Source organism: Cebidichthys violaceus, unplaced genomic scaffold, assembly GCF_023349555.1.
Source record: "Cebidichthys violaceus isolate CVI_PGR_0920_01 unplaced genomic scaffold, fCebVio1.0.p SCAF_43, whole genome shotgun sequence".
NCBI classification, from domain to species: domain Eukaryota; kingdom Metazoa; phylum Chordata; class Actinopteri; order Perciformes; family Stichaeidae; genus Cebidichthys; species Cebidichthys violaceus.
In genome coordinates, this window is record NW_027176628.1 from 1,734,543 (window position 1) to 1,752,783 (window position 18,241).

The window sequence follows — 18,241 nt, forward strand, 5'->3', positions numbered from 1 at the left end:
TCACGGCTGCTTTTATTTTGAAACTCTTGACACTGAGACAGGAAGCTGTTCCTGTTTAAATCTAAGCTTCCAGTTTCTTTGACCAATGACTGTTGATCAGCTTTTAGTAAATGAGCTGTCGTACATTTATTATATATTATGTTATTAATGACACACTGAAGCATGAGCTCGCTCCATCAGTTAGTCACAAACTATTATCTATTATAACTATTATATATTTATTATGTATTATTTGTTATGTATTATTTATTATGTATTATTTATTATTTATTATTTATTATTTATTATTTAGTATTTAGTATTATATATTATTATTAATTGTTGATTATTAATTATTAATTATGTATCATTTATTGTTTATTATTTATTATTATATGTGTATTATTTATTATTTATTGTTATATGTTTATTATTGATTATTTATTATTTATTATCATCATTCTTTTTCCTTCCTGCTGCTTCAGACACCGACATCACTTAATAATAATAATAATAATAATAATAATAAAGTATTTTCAGCATTGACTTCAGTGTTTATAGTGAAAACATCTGGATTACTAAACTGTTTCCTGTCAGAATAATACAAAGAAAATGTGTCTGAAACAAATGATGGAAAAACAATCCAAACATTTTATGACCAGAGAGCAGCTTTTTATTATTATTATTTTATTTTTTTTATTCTAATTTATATATTTTAATATACATTTGATATGTGTGTAACATGAAGGTTTACAACAGATCAGTGTGCAAATAAAGGACAAATAAATAAACCTTGTAAGCATATATACAAATATATATACACATATATAATACTTTTTAGATTGTGCATACAAACAACATACTGTTTCCAGTCCTCTCAACTCCTGCTGTTTTGTTGTCTTCTTCTGCTGTCTTCTTCTGCTGTCTTCTTCGTTGTCTTCTTGTCTTCTTCTGTTGTCTTTTAATTTCTTTATTTTCATTTTCAACATTCAGCTCACAAAGAAAAGGTTTTGTGTTTTAAGAATACTGAGATTCTAATCCTGTTTAACATCAAGAGACCCAAAGTGTTCACAATTAAATAAATGAGTAAATATATAGATTAGTCATTAGTAAATAAATGTGTGAATAAACAAAGAATATAATTATAAAAATTTTAAGAACATTAAATTGTATATTTAGTTTCTGTCTTTTGTCTTCAGTTTCATCCTTAATCCTAAGAGCTTTTTAAGAGAAACAATCCTTTAAAATGTACAAAAAATATTTAAAGTAAAGACGAAATATTTTAAAAATAAATAAAAACAATTCAGTTTAATGAGCTCTGATTCACCAGCAGCGCTCAACGCAAACCGAACGTTTGTGATTGTTTAAGGCAGACATTTTACTTTTCTTACAAAAACTTAAACTTTGGTTTAAAAGGAAAAGAGGAAAGTTATCAAACGCACATGTAGTTTCTCATAAAGTCTAAACATTTAAGGAAAACTATTCAGATAATGGGACTCATGGATGAGAATTATTGTTGGAGGTGTTGGATAGAAATGAAGATGTCGGATATTTGAGGTCACAAATAGCAGCTATTTATTGGGATTATTTTACACAAGAACATAGAATAGAATACCAGTTGTTTATTTGGCTGCTATTAATAATGAAGTTTATTAATGCAGAGCACCAGGACTTCAGTCCTGACACAGTTTGAGTCATTTCCTAAACTTCTCTGCTAAACCAGAGAAGAAGAATCCACTGACTTCCTGTATGTCTTTATATAAACACAGAGCAGAGCAAAGTGGCTGATATTAGATTCATGTGTAACTGAAGCTGAGGATCCATCGACGTGATCGCCAGACGACGAGTCATCGATCTGCTTAAAGTGACGGAAACATGAGATGTTGTTTTGGGGAACAGAAGCACTTTAACAGGCGTCAACTCAGCAGCTCAGACATCAAACCATGAAACCATCAGTCAGCAGCTCTGAGAGCTTTGGAACTACAGTTCCCATAATGCTTTGGGAGATTTGAACAGGAAGTATAATGTTTCCATGGATTCAGTAAGTTTAATCCATGGAAACATGGAGTCTGACTGATGTTAAGTGTTATGAAGTATCACGAGCTGGAGGTACTGATATGTGACAAACAATAGTCAACATCCTGTTTACACCTGTCCTCTCCGTGTACTCCACAGCAATATTATAATATATATAATTATGTATATAATATATAATATAACACACAATATTTGAGCATTGATTGATGATCAGTAGTTGATACTCCCTCAGCTGCAGACAGCAGGTCCAGCAGACAGACAGCGGGTCCAGCAGACAGCAGGATGAAGTCGGTGTGCTGAGGCAGCAGGAACACGATGTCGTCTCCACAGTTGGCCGGTCAGAATAATCAGGATAAATGTCTCAGTGGTGTTTCAGTCTCCAGTTGAACTGAACAACCTCTGAACATCAGCATGAAGTCTGAATCCTGAAGCATGAAGCATGGAGCATGGAGCATGAAGCCTGAAGCCTGAAGCATGATGCATGAAGTCTGAATCCTGAAGCATGAAGCCTGAAGCATGAATCCTGAATCCTGAAGCATGAAGTCTGAATCCTGAAGCATGAAGCATGAAGCATGAAGTCTGAATCCTGAAGCATGAAGCCTGAAGCATGAGGCATGAAGCCTGAATCCTGAAGCATGAAGCCTGAAGCCTGAAGCTTGAAGCCTGAAGCCTGAAGCTGGAAGCCTGTTAGTTTTATAGGAACAAAATCAGTAGACGGTGATGTTTCAGTGAAGCAGCTGTTGTGTTGTGTTCCTACTGAACGTTGTAGACTAACATTTATAGAACAGAGACAGAAGCTGTTCTTTATCTGCTGCTCCGACCACAACACAGGACGCTGTTTTATTGTTTAATTAAGGATATAGTTTAGTTTCTGAAAGGAAGATTGTGTTTTTTATTTATTCAAAAGTCTGAACTTAAACCACAGTAACTTATTAACTTCAGATCAACAGATTGAAATACATATTTACACAGAATGAGGTCTGTGTTAGTTTAATAAGGACCCATGGTGACACTTTAAATATCCTGGAAAGTTCCTTTCATCCTTGATTTTAACTCTTGAAGTCCCAATGTGACACATATGGAGCATCCTGGTGAAGTCATGTGACAGTGATGTCATTTGTGTACCAATGACATCACTTCCAAAATGGCTGCCTGGCTGGTCGGCACATGTGGCAGAACTAGCTAATTTCAAAAAGCTTGTTTTTGTTGCTAACGGTAGGTTTCAACACATGTAACACTTCTAATGCTTTGACAACAAGTCCTACATTACATCTAAACTGCTCTAACCATGTTTATCAAACTCATTTATATCAAGTTATGAAAATATTGTGACAGATTTGTCACATCGGGTTTTTAAACTTATAAACCAATGTGACGTATTTGTCACAATAAGAAAAATAGTAATGAGCTGCTCAATTGATTTAGTTAAATATGTTCTGTTGTTGAATCCAAAAGACATTTAAACAAAAAAAGTCAAATGTATTCAATTATTATTAAAATGAATTATGACACAATTGTGAAAGTACAACTTTACATATCAGTAAATAAAATACACAAACAAACTAGATTTAACTCCTATTTTGGACCTATTTCCTATTTTTAATAATTTCTTTTGCAGTGTTGATCAGAATGAACGATAGTGTTCAGGATGAAGATCATAAAGGAGACATTTTTGTTTTGTAAAACAAATCTGAAAAAGATGTTTTGGTTAAATCTAACCAGAAAGGTGATACTTTTGCAAATATTTGTTACCAAGCAAAAAAATAGGTTCAATGATTGGTTTTAAAATGAGGAAAACATTTATACGTAAACGCCCATTGTGACATGTATGTAATATTTCAGATCTTTGGCACTAGGGGGCAGTATTTGTGTTCCATGTGTTCCATTTAGTCTGTTTTATGTCCACTATGATGGGTTCTTATGGATTAACATTACAATTTATTTTGAATTAGAGTTTTTAAGTTTGGTAACATTCATAATGACAGGAAGAGGAACGATAACAGAGAGAAACCAGAACTGTTAAAGACTGAAGTTGTGTTTTTCTCTTCTGGGATCATGGGAGAAGAGAAGAGGAAGAGGAAGAAGAAGAAGAAGAAGAAGAAGAAGAAGAAGAAGAAGAAGAAGAACAAAAAGAAGAAAAGGAAGAGGAAGAAGAAGAAGAAAAGGAAGAAGATGAAGAGGAAGAACAAAAGGAAGAAGAGAAAAAGGAAGAGAAAGAGAAAGAGGAGGAAGAAGAAGAAGAAGAAGAAGAGAAAGAAGAAGAAGAAAAGAAAGAAGATGAAGAGGAAGACAAAGAGGAGGAAGAGGAATAAGAAGACAAAGGAGAAGATGAAGGAGAAGAAGAAGATCTTTAGTGTGTATTTAGTGTCTTAATATAAAGCAGTATTCTGTCTGTTTTCTGCAGAACATTTAAAGGAACCATGAATCAGTAAAAGAGTGTGTTCAGAGGAGAGTTGAGATGTTCCAGAAGAACCTGGATCAGTTTAAGAAGCTTCATGGAGAAACAGAAACATCTTTTATTTATTCATTTGTTTATTTATTTCTATTCTAGCCTGAAAACCTTTTTCCTCTTGAACGAGTGAAAAGGAAAAAAGAGATTTATCAAAGCCAAAGTTTACAGGTGAGACGACAGAGAGCCCTTCCATCAACTGAACTACAGTCTACTGTGATTGTCATTATGCACCAGAACGAGTCACGACACCAGAAGAAGAAACCGAACACAGCTAGAAGCCATTTACAACATGCACTTCATGAACACATTGCATAGCTCTTCACTGTTTGTTTGCCCTTTAAAACTGTGCTTTTTGAAGAGAATCCCGTCGGTGGATCCGACCTTTTCTGCAAAAGCACAGAAGTCAGAAAAGCCCTGTTTGCTCTGCAGCGTCTCCCAAAGCGTCTCCGAGGAGCGAGACGGTCCAGAGGAGACGTCGGAGACGCTCTCTCTCGGTATAAAATTAGCCCCGTCGTGGTTTCATCGCTCCAAAACACCGTCTTTAAAGAGAAAGTTTTCATGCAGTAACTACTTTCCCTCTGAAACGTGTCTTCTGTGAGTCCAGACCAGAAGAAGACTCTCCGCCGGCGATAGAAAGGTCAGGCACTGAGTCGAGGTGGGAGGGTTTCAGGAGGAGACGTCGTGTCCTCTGAAGAGTCTCATATTCGTACGTGGAAGTTACTGCAGACAGAAACAGAAACAGGATGAGTTTCATCTGTTGGACCTCAAAGATCCTCCAGAGGGACGGATGTCTCCCGTGTTTCATCAGCCAATCAAATCCCTTCAGAGATCACCTAAAAAAACCTCGTCTTTGCTGACCTCCGGTGGTTTAACGTCTTGCCTCACCGCTGTGATGTCACAGTGTTCTGAAGCGTACGCTGTGACATCACTGGTGGGTGTTGTTAGTGCATGTGAGCGTGCCTTTTAGTTCATGTTACACTCACATGCACAAACGTACCACAAACGTACACTAACGTGCACTAACATGCACTGTTTGTTCATGTTAGTGCATGTTAGTGCATGTGAGCGTGCAATAGTGCATGTTAGTGCATGTGAGCATGCCTTTTAGTGCTCTGTTGTTGTTGTTGTTGTTAGCATCATTAGCTGCTAGCTTGTAGGCTCACCGTCGCCATGTTGAGAGCCGTGGGAGGCAATAAGAAATGCTGTGATATCTGTACTGAACACCTTTTTCTTTTTAAAGAGATTCCTGACAGGAATTAGAGAGAGTTTAATAAAGACAGCAGAGTTCTGGTACCTGAGGAAGTCCGGAGCCTTTGAGACCATGTTCTCGAAGTCGGTGAAGGAGAGCTTGCTGTCCCCGTCCAGGTCGGCCTCCTCCATGGACTTATCACAGACCAGCGAGACCTCCTCGGGGGTCAGCTCTCCTTTGGTCAGCTTGTTCAGGGTCTTCTTCAGGTCCTCCTTACAGATGAAGTTGTCCCTGTTAAAGTCTGGACCACAACCACAAGATCACACTGAGGACTCTGAGGACACTGAGGACTCTGAGTCTGGTAACCTACCTACCTGTCTACATACCTATCTACCTGTCTACCTACCTACTTATCCACCTGTTTACCTACCTACCTGTCTACCTGTCTACCTACATGTCTACCTACCTACCTGTCTACCTACTTGTCTAACTAAATAACTATCCACTTGTCTACCTACCTGTCTGGTAACCTACCTACCTGTCTACATACCTATCCACCTGTCTACATACCTAACTACCTGTCTACCTACCTACTTATCCACCTGTTTACCTACCTACCTGTCTACCTGTCCACCTACATGTCTACCTACCTGTCTGTCTACATTCCTATCCACCTGTCTACCTACCTGTCTGTCTACATTCCTATCCACCTGTCTACCTACATGTCTATCTATCTACCTATCCACCAGTCTACCTACCTACCTGTCTGTCTGTCTGTCTGTCTGTCTACCTCCTGCCTGAACAGTTACCAACTGTTGACCAGCAGCTCTGAGTGTCTTGTGAGTCCTTGGTGTCTCTCTATGTTCTGGGTCCTGACCTGAGGACCTCCATCTTACCGTAGATCCTGAAGGCGTAGATGGTCTTTAGCTCTCTGGGTGAAGTTTCACAGAGGGCAGAAAACATGTCGACGAAGTCGTTGAAGCTGAGGTTCCCGTGTCCGTCCTCGGAGAACGTCTCCACGATTCTGTCTCTGAACGGGTTCTCCTGTCAGGACAAACACACACAGGTGAAGGGTAACAGGTGAAGGATCACAGGTGAAGGATTACAGGTGAAGGATCACAGGTGAAGGGTAACAGGTGAAGGATCACAGGTGAAGGATTACAGGTGAAGGATCACAGGTGAAGGATCACAGGTGAAGGATTACAGGTGAAGGATTAAAGGTGAAGGATTACAGGTGAAGGGCTACATGTGAAAAATCACAGGTGAAGGATCACAGGTGAAGGATCACAGGTGAAGATCACAGGTGAAGGATTACAGGTGAAGGGCTACATGTGAAAAATCACAGGTGAAGGATCACAGGTGAAGGATTACAGGTGAAGGATCACAGGTGAAGGATTAATGGTGAAGGATTAATGGTGAAGGGTCACTGTTGAAGGGTCACAGGTGAAGGATTAAAGGTGAAGGGTCACAGGTGAAGGTTCACAGGTGAAGGGTCACAGGTGAAGGGTCACAGGTGAGGTGTGCAGGTGTAAAGAGGACTACCTACCTTGAGCTCCGGCATGGTGACAATGAGCGTCAGAGGGACCCTGATGTCGGGGTTGTTGGTGTAATCCAGCGGAACTAGATGAGGAGCGAGTTCACGATATCGACCGTGTAACCTGAAACATATGAGTCATGTGACACGATAAAACATCTCAACTACCAATGAAAACTCATCTCTCATGTTCCCCTGAGGATTAATCATTATAACTTTATTGATAGTTTATTTAAAGTCACAGATTCATGTTTTTATGTTTTAGTTTATTTAAAATAACAGATTTATGTTTTTATGTTTTAGTTTATTTAAAATCACAGATTCATGTTTTCATGTTTTAATCTTTTCATCCTTGGTTTTAGCTCCGCTTTAAAGTGGGCGGGGCTTATATATAAACAGGTGATGTCACTAGTCTGATTGTTATTATTAATTTAAACATACATTTCTTTTGAGAACAGAAGAAAGCAGGTTTACAGAAGTGTTCCGTTCCTCTTTAAATCATCTAAACTCTGAAGCTTGGACATAAACAGCTGATTATTTCATAGATGTTTAATATATAACGTGTAGCCCCGCCCCCTCACTCAAAGGTGATATAGGTGTGTTATTGTTGTTGTTGTTGTTGTTTGTTTTCCGGTAAACTCACCGCTGGATCTCCTTCCTGGTGAAGAAGGTGCAGTCCTGTAAACACACACACACACACACACACACACACACACACACACACACACACACACACACACAGAGTCACAGATGCTGGTCCCCAGGGGAGGATCCGCTTACACCGCGTCACTCAGCGTCACGTGATGCAGAGAGAGAGACGGCTCAGCCAATCACAGGCCTGCCTGCTGCTCTCCGTCTTAATTAAGAAGATGATGGATGTGTGGAGGAATCTGCTTCATGCTGTGCTGTTATTACAGTGTAATAACAAGAATAACAACAACAATAGTGACGATATTAATAATAATAATGATGATTATTATTATCATGGATCAGGTCCAGACCTGAAACGCCTCCAGCTGCTCCTCCGTGAAGGTTGTCTGCTTGTTGCCCATCCTGCTCCTCTCCCATCACATCTCAGGTCCGGCTGAGCTCATTCAGGACCACATGGTGGATCCGGTCCAGCAGGAGACCCGGTCTATGCGTTCATGCTCCTGATCCGGGTTCAGTTGTGGTCTCAGCTGCAGAGGAGAAGGTGATTTTTACGCCTCACCGGTGCGGGGGGGTGTGGTGGTGGGGGGGCGGTGCGGGTACCAGCGCGATGCGTTCAGGGACTGCTCGGAAAACACAATGATGAGAGTTACAGACCTTTATACATGAACATGTTTATGAAATGTTCAAATATAACAAATGAGTAAGAAATACACGTTCACATGATAACAATAACAATAATAATAATAATACAAAAAATAATAATAATAACAGTAGTACAAATATTAATAATAATAATAGTAGTACAAATAAAATAATAATAAATAATAAATATTAATAAACAATACATACATTATAATAAATTATAATAACAATATAATAATAATAGTATAAATGAAATAATAATAATGAATAACAATAATAATAATAATAATAATACAATAATAATGATAATAATAGTACAAATATAATAACAAAATAATAATGATAATAATAATAACAATAATAGTACAAATAAAATAATAATGATAATGATAATAATAATGATAATAAAAATGGTAATAATACAAATAATAATTATAAACATGACAATACTATTTTTACAACAGTTCTAATAATTGTATCATATAATTATTAAGTTTATTTTTATTCATTTATAGCAGCATTTAAATTCTAAATGTACGTTTGTGAGTGAAAGACTTTTATTTTGTAATCTAACTTCTCAGGACGGTGACGTCACTGAGCCCCGCCCTTGTGCATTCTGGCCAATCACAGCAGTTTATCTGAATAATACAGAAGCACCTGAACACATCATGTGTCAGAGAGTGAGTGTGTCATGTTGTTATTTCACCATCACGTGACCGAATCTGTGAGGACAATAACAACAAATAACAACAAATAAATAAATATGAACTGTGAAGCTTCTCAAAACTCTACCAGAGATTTAAAACAAATAAATGAAATTCAAGTTAACAGAAACAAAATAAAAAAAATAAAATAAATAAATAAATAAATATATATATACGTATATATATACGTATATATATATATATATATATATATACAAATAATTAAACTCTATCTATCCATCTATCTTTCCATCCGTCTCTCTCTCTGCCTTTGTCTGTCTCTCTATCTCTCTCTCTCTCTCTCTCTCTCTCTGTCTCTTTCTCTCTCTGTCTCTGTCTCTCTCTCTCTCTCTCTCTATCTATAACGTGGTGGTGGAGAAATGGTGGAGTGAGCCCTCTCTCTCTCTCTCTCTCTCTCTCTCTCTCTCTCTCTCTCTCTCTCTCTCTCTCTCTCTCTCTCTCTCTCTCTCTCTCTCCTATCAGAGGATCTTTGTCTCGTGCTCGTCCTCCCCTCAGAGTGAGCCCTCCTCATGCTCCTCTCCTCCAATCAGAGGATCTTTGTTCACGAGTCAAACAGCAGGATGGCAGGCAGCGCGTGGAGGTCAATGGTGAGAAAAGAAGCGTCATAACCCAGTGAGAGTCAGAGGCCGTTATGAACACAGTGGAGTAGTGTAACGCGTGAGAGTAGACGGTTCACGGTGTCTCTGAGGCGTTTACGGAGACTTCATTACGCTATCCGTTAGCATGTTAGCATGCTAACAGGTATGTGTCCTTCAGCGGGATGACGCTCACTGTAGCTAGCTGAGCATGTTAGCATGTTAGCTGAGGTGTGTGTGTCCTTCAGGCAGCAGCTGAAGCTAGCTGAGCTAACCGTAGCTAGCTAGCTGAGCTAACGGTAGCTAGCTAGCTGAGCTAACGGCTCAGAACCAAACTGTTTAAAGATCTACCAGTTAAAGGTCAACCTGCATGTTCAAACTCCACACCTCGTAGACAAGAAGAGGAGAACTCTGAAAGAACACGAGCGTGTGTTTAGTTCTCTTAAATACGTGGAATCCACCGTAGAGCTGCATGGTAGTAAAGATGTAGATGATTTAAAACGATTAGTCAAATAAAGCCCCAAACTACACGACGACCACGTGAGTCTTGTCAGGTTTAATGCATGTCATTATGAATATTAGTCACGCGTTATGGTGATGATAACGTGACTTATTGGTAGAAGTTATTGGAATTAAAGCTGTAACTTCTATGAATGAATTAGGGTAAAATTAAGAGTTTTAAGTTTGGTTCACCAAAATCCCCAAGAAGCAAATGAGAATTGGTGAGAATGTAATAATTGTATATGTGTATATATATATATATATATATATATGCATATACTGTTTATTGTATATAATAGTATAACTGTGTGGAGAATGAGGATCAGCTGTTTAACTGACCTTCATGTCTCTCAGCTGTCTCAGGTGGTGGGGGGGGCAACAAGGAGACACACTCTGTGTTCAGCTCCTTACTGCAGAGGGGTGAGGAGACACACACACACAAAGACACACACTCACCTACACACACACAAGTAACTACAAATTAAATATTTAATTAGAGAATGAAAACATTAACGATTAACACATTTACGAGAAAATATTAAGTATGCAAGACATTATTATTATTATTATTGTTTTATTTTTTTTCTTATTTTATTGTTATTTATTATTTCTATTGTTTTATTATAACTATGTTATTATTTTGAATATATTTTATTTTTATTGTTTTATTATAAATATATTCTTATTTTGAATATAATTTATTTGTATTGTTTTATTATAAATATATTCTTATTTTAAATATAATTAGTTTTATTTGTATTGTTTTATTATGAATATATTATTATTTTAAATATGATGTATTTTATTTGTATTGTTTTATAATGAATATATTCTTATTTTAAATATGATGTATTTTATTTGTATTGTTTTATTATGACTATATTCTCATTTTAAATATAATTAGTTTTATTTGTATTGTTTTATAATGAATATATTCTCATTTTAAATATGTTTTATTTGTCTTGTTTTATTCTGAATATATTCTCATTTTAAATATTATTTGTTTTATTTGTATTGTTTTATTATGACTATATTCTCATTTTAAATATAATTAGTTTTATTTGTATTGTTTTATAATGAATATATTCTCATTTTAAATATAATTTGTTTTATTTGTATTGTTTTATTATGACTATATTCTCATTTTAAATATAATTAGTTTTATTTGTATTGTTTTATAATGAATATATTCTCATTTTAAATATGATGTTTTATTTGTCTTGTTTTATTCTGAATATATTCTCATTTTAAATATTATTTGTTTTATTTGTATTGTTTTATTATGACTATATTCTCATTTTAAATATAATTAGTTTTATTTGTATTGTTTTTTTATTTTTCGTTGTTTTCTTATTGTGTCTGACCAGCTGTGTGTCTCTCGTCTCCTCAGATGCAGACGGTCACACTGATCCCAGGTGACGGGATCGGACCAGAGATCTCCACGGCCGTCATGAAGATCTTTGAGGCTGCAAAGGTCAGTGAGGTCACCGGTGCTCCAGATGTTTTCTAAGGAGCAGCTCGTTGCTCACCTTGTTTTACCTTCAGGCTCCGATCAGCTGGGAGGAGAGGAACGTGACGGCCATTAAAGGACCCGGTGGGAGATGGATGATCCCTCCTGATGCTAAAGAGTCCATGGACCGCAGCAAGATCGGCCTGAAAGGTGATTAACATCTGGACTACGACGTACAGATGTTCTGTAGTTCAGGAGACGTTCTGAGCAACAGAAGAAGAAACCAGATGGAATCTTAGATTGAAACAGGAACAGCTTCCTGTTTCAGTGTCCAGAGTTTCACAATAAAAGCATCCTAGAACAAGCTGGAGTTAACTTCATCACGGTAGAAACGGAAGGTTAGTGTAGAGGTAGAACATCTGGAACATCAGCTGATCTAACCACAGTTTAAACCTCTGGACTATAAAGACCCGCCGGCTGGAGTGATGCGTGTTTAAACAATCGCCAAAACGTCACCGTTCATCTCAGACAGAAGAAGAAGAACAGTCATTATCGTTAGTTTCATCTTTCCAACGGTCCTTGAACACATCATGTGTGACTAATGCTTAAGTCAGAATAAGCAAATCAAAGCCAACCGTCCATGTGACAACTATGTGTAAACAGTTCAACATTTATAGCATATAAAGCTCTTTTTCAAATATATATTTAGTTATACATATATATTTATTTATATATATATATTTATATATAAATAAATGTATATGAATATATATAAATATATTTATTTATATACATATATTTATTCATATATTTATATATAAATATATATATATTTATTCGTATATATATATTTATATATAAATAAATATATTTATATATAAATTGTGAAAATCAACAGAGTAAAATGTGACCGGATCAATCGAAGTTAGAGGTTTAAACCTCTTTTAAATCGATCTTCACAGATCAATAATGATCCTCACTGAACTGAAGTGATCTCGAGTCTCTGGTGGTTCCTCTCTGAGTCCAGGTCTTCTTCTTCTTCTTCTCCTCCAGGACCCCTGAAGACCCCCATCGCTGCAGGCCACCCCTCCATGAACCTGCTGCTGAGGAAGACCTTTGACCTGTACGCCAACGTGAGGCCCTGTATCTCCATCGAGGGCTACAAGACTCCGTACACCGACGTCAACCTGGTGACCATCCGGGAGAACACGGAGGGCGAGTACAGCGGCATCGAACACGTGGTGAGAGTTCACAGCGAGTATTCACGATCCACATCCACAGACACATTGATCATAGTCTACGGAGAGCCGCCTCATGTTTATCTTCATTTAAACATTCTGAAGTCTGGAGAACGTCAACTTCTTTAATTAGATTAAACTGTGGAATGAATTCACCTGTAGGCCACCTGAGGACAGGACGCTCTGCTCCTCTTCAGGGTAAGAACTGGACCAGTACAGTCATGTGTGCTGGTCTAATGTGGACCAGTACAGTCTGTGTTTACACTGTCAGCTCAGATCTGAATTTAAAGAAAACATTCAAAACCTTTTTTTTTTTACTTCCTGTTGTCGGGACAGGAAGTTGTTAGCCTAGCTTAGCATTAGCACAAAGACTGGAAACAGTTCAGTGTGTGTTCAGACCAGAACCCAGTTGTTACTGGTGGGACTAGAAACCACCCACCAGAGCTAACGTCTCTTATCAAAACCTGGTTCACAGCGTCACATGATCTGATCTCACCGTGAGGCTCCTCCCCATTCTGAGTCTGATTGAAACTAAACCCAAGCATCAGTTCTGGATCTGGCAGTGGGCGTGTCCCGGTGCATGTGTGATGTCACTTCCTGTCCTCCACCTCATGTGGATCCTCCTGGTGGACTCCATGACGTCTTGTTTTCATTCCTGTTGTTGTTGTTGTTGTTGTTCCTGGAATGAGCACTTCCTGTCTCTCTCTCCACCCCGGCCCCCCCTTCAGGATCTGGTCTTACTGGTCTTTATGTCCTCTGGTCTTACTGGTCTTACTGGTCTTACTGGTCTTAATGTCCTCTGGTCCTGGTCTTTGTAGATCGTGGAGGGTGTGGTCCAGAGCATCAAACTGATCACTGAGGACGCCAGCAGACGCATCGCTGAATACGCCTTTGAGTACGCCAGAAACAACCAGAGGACGAGTGTGACGGCTGTTCACAAGGCCAACATCATGTGAGGGGGGGGGGGTCTGTCTGTCTGTCTCTGTTTCTCTGTCTGTCTGTCTCTGTCTCTCTCTCTCTAACTGTCTCACTGTTTCTCTCTCTGTCTCTCTCTCTAACTGTCTCACTGTCTCTCTCTAACTGTCTCTCTCTGTCTGTCTGTCTCTCTCTCCAACTGTCTCTCTCTCTCTCTCTAACTGTCTCACTGTCTCTCTCTCTAACTGTCTCTCTGTCTCTCTCACTGTCTCTCTCTCCCTCTGTCTCTCTCACTGTCTCTCTCTCTGTCTGTCTCTCTCTCTGTCTCTCTAACTGTCTCTCTCTCTCTCTCACTGTCTCTCTCTCTTTCTAACTGTCTCTCTGTCTCTCTCACTGTCTCTCTCTCTAACTGTCTCTCTGTCTCCCTCTCTCTCTCTCTCTCTCTCTCTCTCTCTCTCTCTCTCTCTGTATGTCTCTCTCTCTCTAACTATCTCTCTGTCTCTCTCACTGTCTCTCTCTCTCTCTAACTGTCTCTCTCTCTCTCTCACTGTCTCTCTCTTTCTCTCACTGTCTCTCTCTCTCTAACTGTCTCTCTCTCTAACTGTCTCACTGTCTCTCTCTCTCTGTCTGTCTGTCTCTCCAGGAGGATGTCAGACGGTCTGTTTCTTAGAAAGTGTCGTGAGGTAGCAGAGAACTACAAAGACATAAAGTTCACAGAGATGTATCTGGACACCGTGTGTCTCAATGTGAGTTAGTCTCTCCAGACTCCTGTTCTTCACCAACACATCTCATTCATCACATCTGAGATCTAACGTCTCTTTGTGTTCTTCTGGACCTCCAGATGGTTCAGGACCCGACCCAGTTTGACGTCCTGGTGATGCCCAACCTGTATGGAGACATCCTCAGGTCTGTCTCTGTCCTCTCTGTCCTGTCCTTCATTAACCGGTGGTAAATCATGTAGGAAGAGAGTGAATGTGTGTGTGTGTGTGTGTGTGTGTGTGTGTGTGTGTGTGTGTGTGTGTGTGTGTGTGTGTGTGTGTGTGTGTGTGTGTGTGTGTGTGTGTGTGTTTCAGTGATCTGTGTGCTGGTCTCATTGGAGGACTCGGTGTGACTCCCAGCGGGAACATCGGAGCCAACGGAGTCGCCATCTTTGAATCGGTCCGTTGAGTCTTATGGATTTATTATGTAAGACGTGAAATGAGACCCTGATGTGTCTGTGTGGGTCCTGATGTGGTGGTCTTTGTGGGTGCTGCAGGTCCACGGTACAGCCCCCGACATCGCCGGTCTGGACCTGGCCAACCCGACCGCTCTGCTGCTCAGCGCCGTCATGATGCTGCGTCACATGGGTCACCATGACTACGGAAACAAGATCCAGACCGCCTGCTTCGACACCATCAGAGACAAGAAGGTGAGTCTGGAGACCTGGGGGGGGGGGGGGGGGGGGGGGGTGAAGTAGGAGGCCGGTAGAGTCGTGACGTCGCTCTGCATTCCTGACGGTAGAGTTCTGATGTCGCTCTGCGTTCCTGACGGTAGAGTCGCGACGTCGCGCTGCGTTCCTGACGGTAGAGTCGTGACGTCGCTCTGCGTTCCTGACGGTAGAGTTCTGATGTCGCTCTGCGTTCCTGACGGTAGAGTCGTGACGTCGCTCTGCGTTCCTGACGGTAGAGTTCTGATGTCGCTCTGCGTTCCTGACGGTAGAGTCGTGACTTTGCTCTGCGTTCCTGACGGTAGAGTCGTGACGTCGCTCTGCGTTCCTGACGGTAGAGTTCTGATGTCGCTCTGCGTTCCTGACGGTAGAGTCGTGACGTCGCGCTGCGTTCCTGACGGTAGAGTCGTGACGTCGCGCTGCGTTCCTGACGGTAGAGTCGTGACGTCGCTCTGCGTTCCTGACGGTAGAGTTCTGATGTCGCTCTGCGTTCCTGACGGTAGAGTTTTGATGTCGCTCTGCGTTCCTGACGGTAGAGTTCTGATGTCGCTCTGCGTTCCTGACGGTAGAGTCGTGACGTCGCGCTGCGTTCCTAACGGTAGAGTCGTGACGTCGCGCTGCGTTCCTGACGGTAGAGTTCTGATGTCGCTCTGCGTTCCTGACGGTAGAGTCGTGACGTCGCGCTGCGTTCCTGACGGTAGAGTCGTGACGTCGCTCTGCGTTCCTGACGGTAGAGTTCTGATGTCGCTCTGCGTTCCTGACGGTAGAGTTCTGATGTCGCTCTGCGTTCCTGACGGTAGAGTCGTGACGTCGCTCTGCGTTCCTGACGGTAGAGTTCTGATGTCGCTCTGCGTTCCTGACGGTAGAGTCGTGACTTTGCTCTGCGTTCCTGACGGTAGAGTCGTGACGTCGCTCTGCGTTCCTGACGGTAGAGTTCTGATGTCGCTCTGCGTTCCTGACGGTAAAGTCCTGACGTCGCTCTGCGTTCCTGACGGTAGAGTCGTGACGTCGCTCTGCATTCCTGACGGTAGAGTTCTGACGTCGCTCTGCGTTCCTGACGGTAGAGTTCTGACGTCGCTCTGCGTTCCTGACGGTAGAGTTCTGACGTCGCTCTGCGTTCCTGACGGTAAAGTCCTGACGTCGCTCTGCGTTCCTGACGGTAGAGTCGTGACGTCGCTCTGCGTTCCTGACGGTAGAGTTCTGACGTCGCTCTGCGTTCCTGACGGTAGAGTTCTGACGTCGCTCTGTGTTCCTGACGGTAAAGTCCTGACGTCGCTCTGCGTTCCTGACGGTAGAGTCGTGACGTCGCTCTGCGTTCCTGACGGTAGAGTTCTGACGTCGCTCTGCGTTCCTGACGGTAGAGTTCTGATGTCGCTTTGCGTTCCTGACGGTAGAGTCGTGACGTCGCTCTGCGTTCCTGACGGTAGAGTCGTGATGTCGCTCTGCGTTCCTGACGGTAGAGTCGTGATGTCGCTCTGCGTTCCCTGACAGTAAACTTTGTGTCTCAGGTGCTGACTGGAGATCTGGGAGGAAACTCCAAGTGTTCGGAGTTTACAGCTGAAATCTGCCGTCGCATCCAGGACCTGGACTAAAGACCTGGACTTAAGACCTGGACCCCCCCCCGGTCTCTCCACCCCGCCGACTGGCTGTTCCTCTCTGGAGCTTCATGGACTCAGTCTGAGCTTCTAGTTTTTCTGTATCTACATACAGAATCTCTATATTGTTTTCTGTGAGGTCAAGAAAGGGGTGGGTCTTAAGACGTGGGCGGGGCTTGTTTTGCAGCTACCTGACTAGTTAACAGGATGAAACATTCACAGCTAAGATACGCACAAATGTCACATGACCAAGAGTCTTCATAATATCAGCTTTTGTTTTTTCAGATATTTGCTATTTTTTAACGGTAATCTGGTGAAAAGCGTAATTTATTTATTGTTCTTCTGTTTCTGTCTTCTGCTGCTCTTTAATATCAGAAATATATAAAAACATTCTCATTAAAAAGGGCTGTTTGACAACAACCAACACACTTTAAAGGCTCCTGTTTCATAAATAATGACAATATATTTATCAAAAAAATTATATTAATAAATTATATATACATAATATATATTGTATATAATGTAAATATAATATATAAACTATATATAATATATTATATATACAAATATGTATTATATGTATTTATATATAATATATTATATTTACATAATATATATTTATAATATATAATTATATATTATGTATATATAATATACTTATATATATATATAATGTATATATTTATATATATAATATATAAATATATATAGTAAAGTTAGAAGTATAAAGTAGCAGAACATGGAAGTACAACATAAGATGGAAGTACTTGTATAAATACCTTAAAATTATACACAAGTACAGTACTTCAGTAAATGTACTTAATTACTTTCAGCAGTATTTATTTCATATTTCTTCATTAGCTCCTCTGAGTCTTTAGCTTTTGGAGGACACGCCCCTCTCACGGTGACGTCACGGGGAAACGCCCCCCTCCGGTCCAGGCTGTGACAAGTTGTCGGAGACAGACCGGAAACACACGGCAACGTAACCTGCAAAATAAAAGCTCATTGAGTAAGAGTCCAGGTTGATTTTATTTTCTGGCCTGATATTTGTTTTTCGATTAAATTATTTTGTTTAAATTGATCATAGTTTTATAAAAAGACTTTGTAAAATATATATCATGTATTTATGTACATGGTCAGAATATAGAAATAAAAGAATATTATTTATAGTAAGATGACATGTTGGAACACATGAACACAGATAAACAGTATGAACGTTTATAGTTGAACTAAGATGTTAGAAAACATAGAAACACAATATGTCTAATATCGAATAATTAAAAACGAAACATAAATAAAAGAAAAAGATCGTTAATCAACAAACATGGGAAG

The 18,241-nt window shown here is 39.9% G+C and overlaps 2 protein-coding genes across 3 annotated transcripts; one reads left to right on the plus strand and one right to left on the minus strand.

The window, feature by feature from the left end:
• Positions 1-4,530: 4,530 nt before the first annotated feature.
• On the minus strand, positions 4,531-8,395 carry LOC137886385 (calcium and integrin-binding family member 2-like). The gene is made up of 6 exons (XM_068728843.1): positions 8,193-8,395; positions 7,835-7,869; positions 7,204-7,315; positions 6,554-6,701; positions 5,763-5,958; positions 4,531-5,188 (listed from the first exon to the last, which is right to left on the minus strand). The coding sequence occupies exons 1-6, from the start codon at positions 8,241-8,243 to the stop codon at positions 5,167-5,169; spliced, it is 564 nt and encodes a 187-aa protein (XP_068584944.1). The 5' UTR covers positions 8,244-8,395; the 3' UTR covers positions 4,531-5,166.
• Positions 8,396-9,690: 1,295 nt separating this feature from the next.
• On the plus strand, positions 9,691-17,338 carry LOC137886378 (isocitrate dehydrogenase [NAD] subunit alpha, mitochondrial). Of its 2 annotated transcripts, none has more exons than XM_068728835.1 (11): positions 9,691-9,796; positions 10,640-10,705; positions 11,676-11,759; positions 11,831-11,945; positions 12,789-12,976; positions 13,792-13,925; positions 14,532-14,634; positions 14,730-14,794; positions 14,962-15,046; positions 15,144-15,296; positions 16,823-17,338. In XM_068728835.1, the coding sequence occupies exons 1-11, from the start codon at positions 9,719-9,721 to the stop codon at positions 16,904-16,906; spliced, it is 1,155 nt and encodes a 384-aa protein (XP_068584936.1). In that variant the 5' UTR covers positions 9,691-9,718; the 3' UTR covers positions 16,907-17,338. The 2 variants fall into 2 exon arrangements, with proteins under 2 accessions (XP_068584936.1, XP_068584937.1); XM_068728836.1 differs by lacking the exon at positions 9,691-9,796 and adding an exon at positions 9,927-9,950.
• The last annotated feature ends 903 nt before the right edge of the window (positions 17,339-18,241 follow it).

What these genes read in the sequence shown, in the direction of transcription:
- LOC137886378 (XM_068728835.1), top strand. Translation starts at nt 9,719, where the DNA reads ATGCTCCTCTCCTCCAATCAGAGGATCTTTGTTCACGAGTCAAACAGC. An exon ending in GCAGCGCGTGGAGGTCAATG is followed by an intron (nt 9,797 to 10,639) that starts GTGAGAAAAGAA and finishes CATGTCTCTCAG; the next exon opens with CTGTCTCAGGTGGTGGGGGG. An exon ending in ACAGCGGCATCGAACACGTG is followed by an intron (nt 12,977 to 13,791) that starts GTGAGAGTTCAC and finishes TGGTCTTTGTAG; the next exon opens with ATCGTGGAGGGTGTGGTCCA.
- LOC137886385 (XM_068728843.1), bottom strand. Translation starts at nt 8,243, where the DNA reads ATGGGCAACAAGCAGACAACCTTCACGGAGGAGCAGCTGGAGGCGTTT. An exon ending in AGCAGCTGGAGGCGTTTCAG is followed by an intron (nt 7,870 to 8,192) that starts GTCTGGACCTGA and finishes GTGTGTTTACAG; the next exon opens with GACTGCACCTTCTTCACCAG. An exon ending in ACCAGGAAGGAGATCCAGCG is followed by an intron (nt 7,316 to 7,834) that starts GTGAGTTTACCG and finishes CATATGTTTCAG; the next exon opens with GTTACACGGTCGATATCGTG.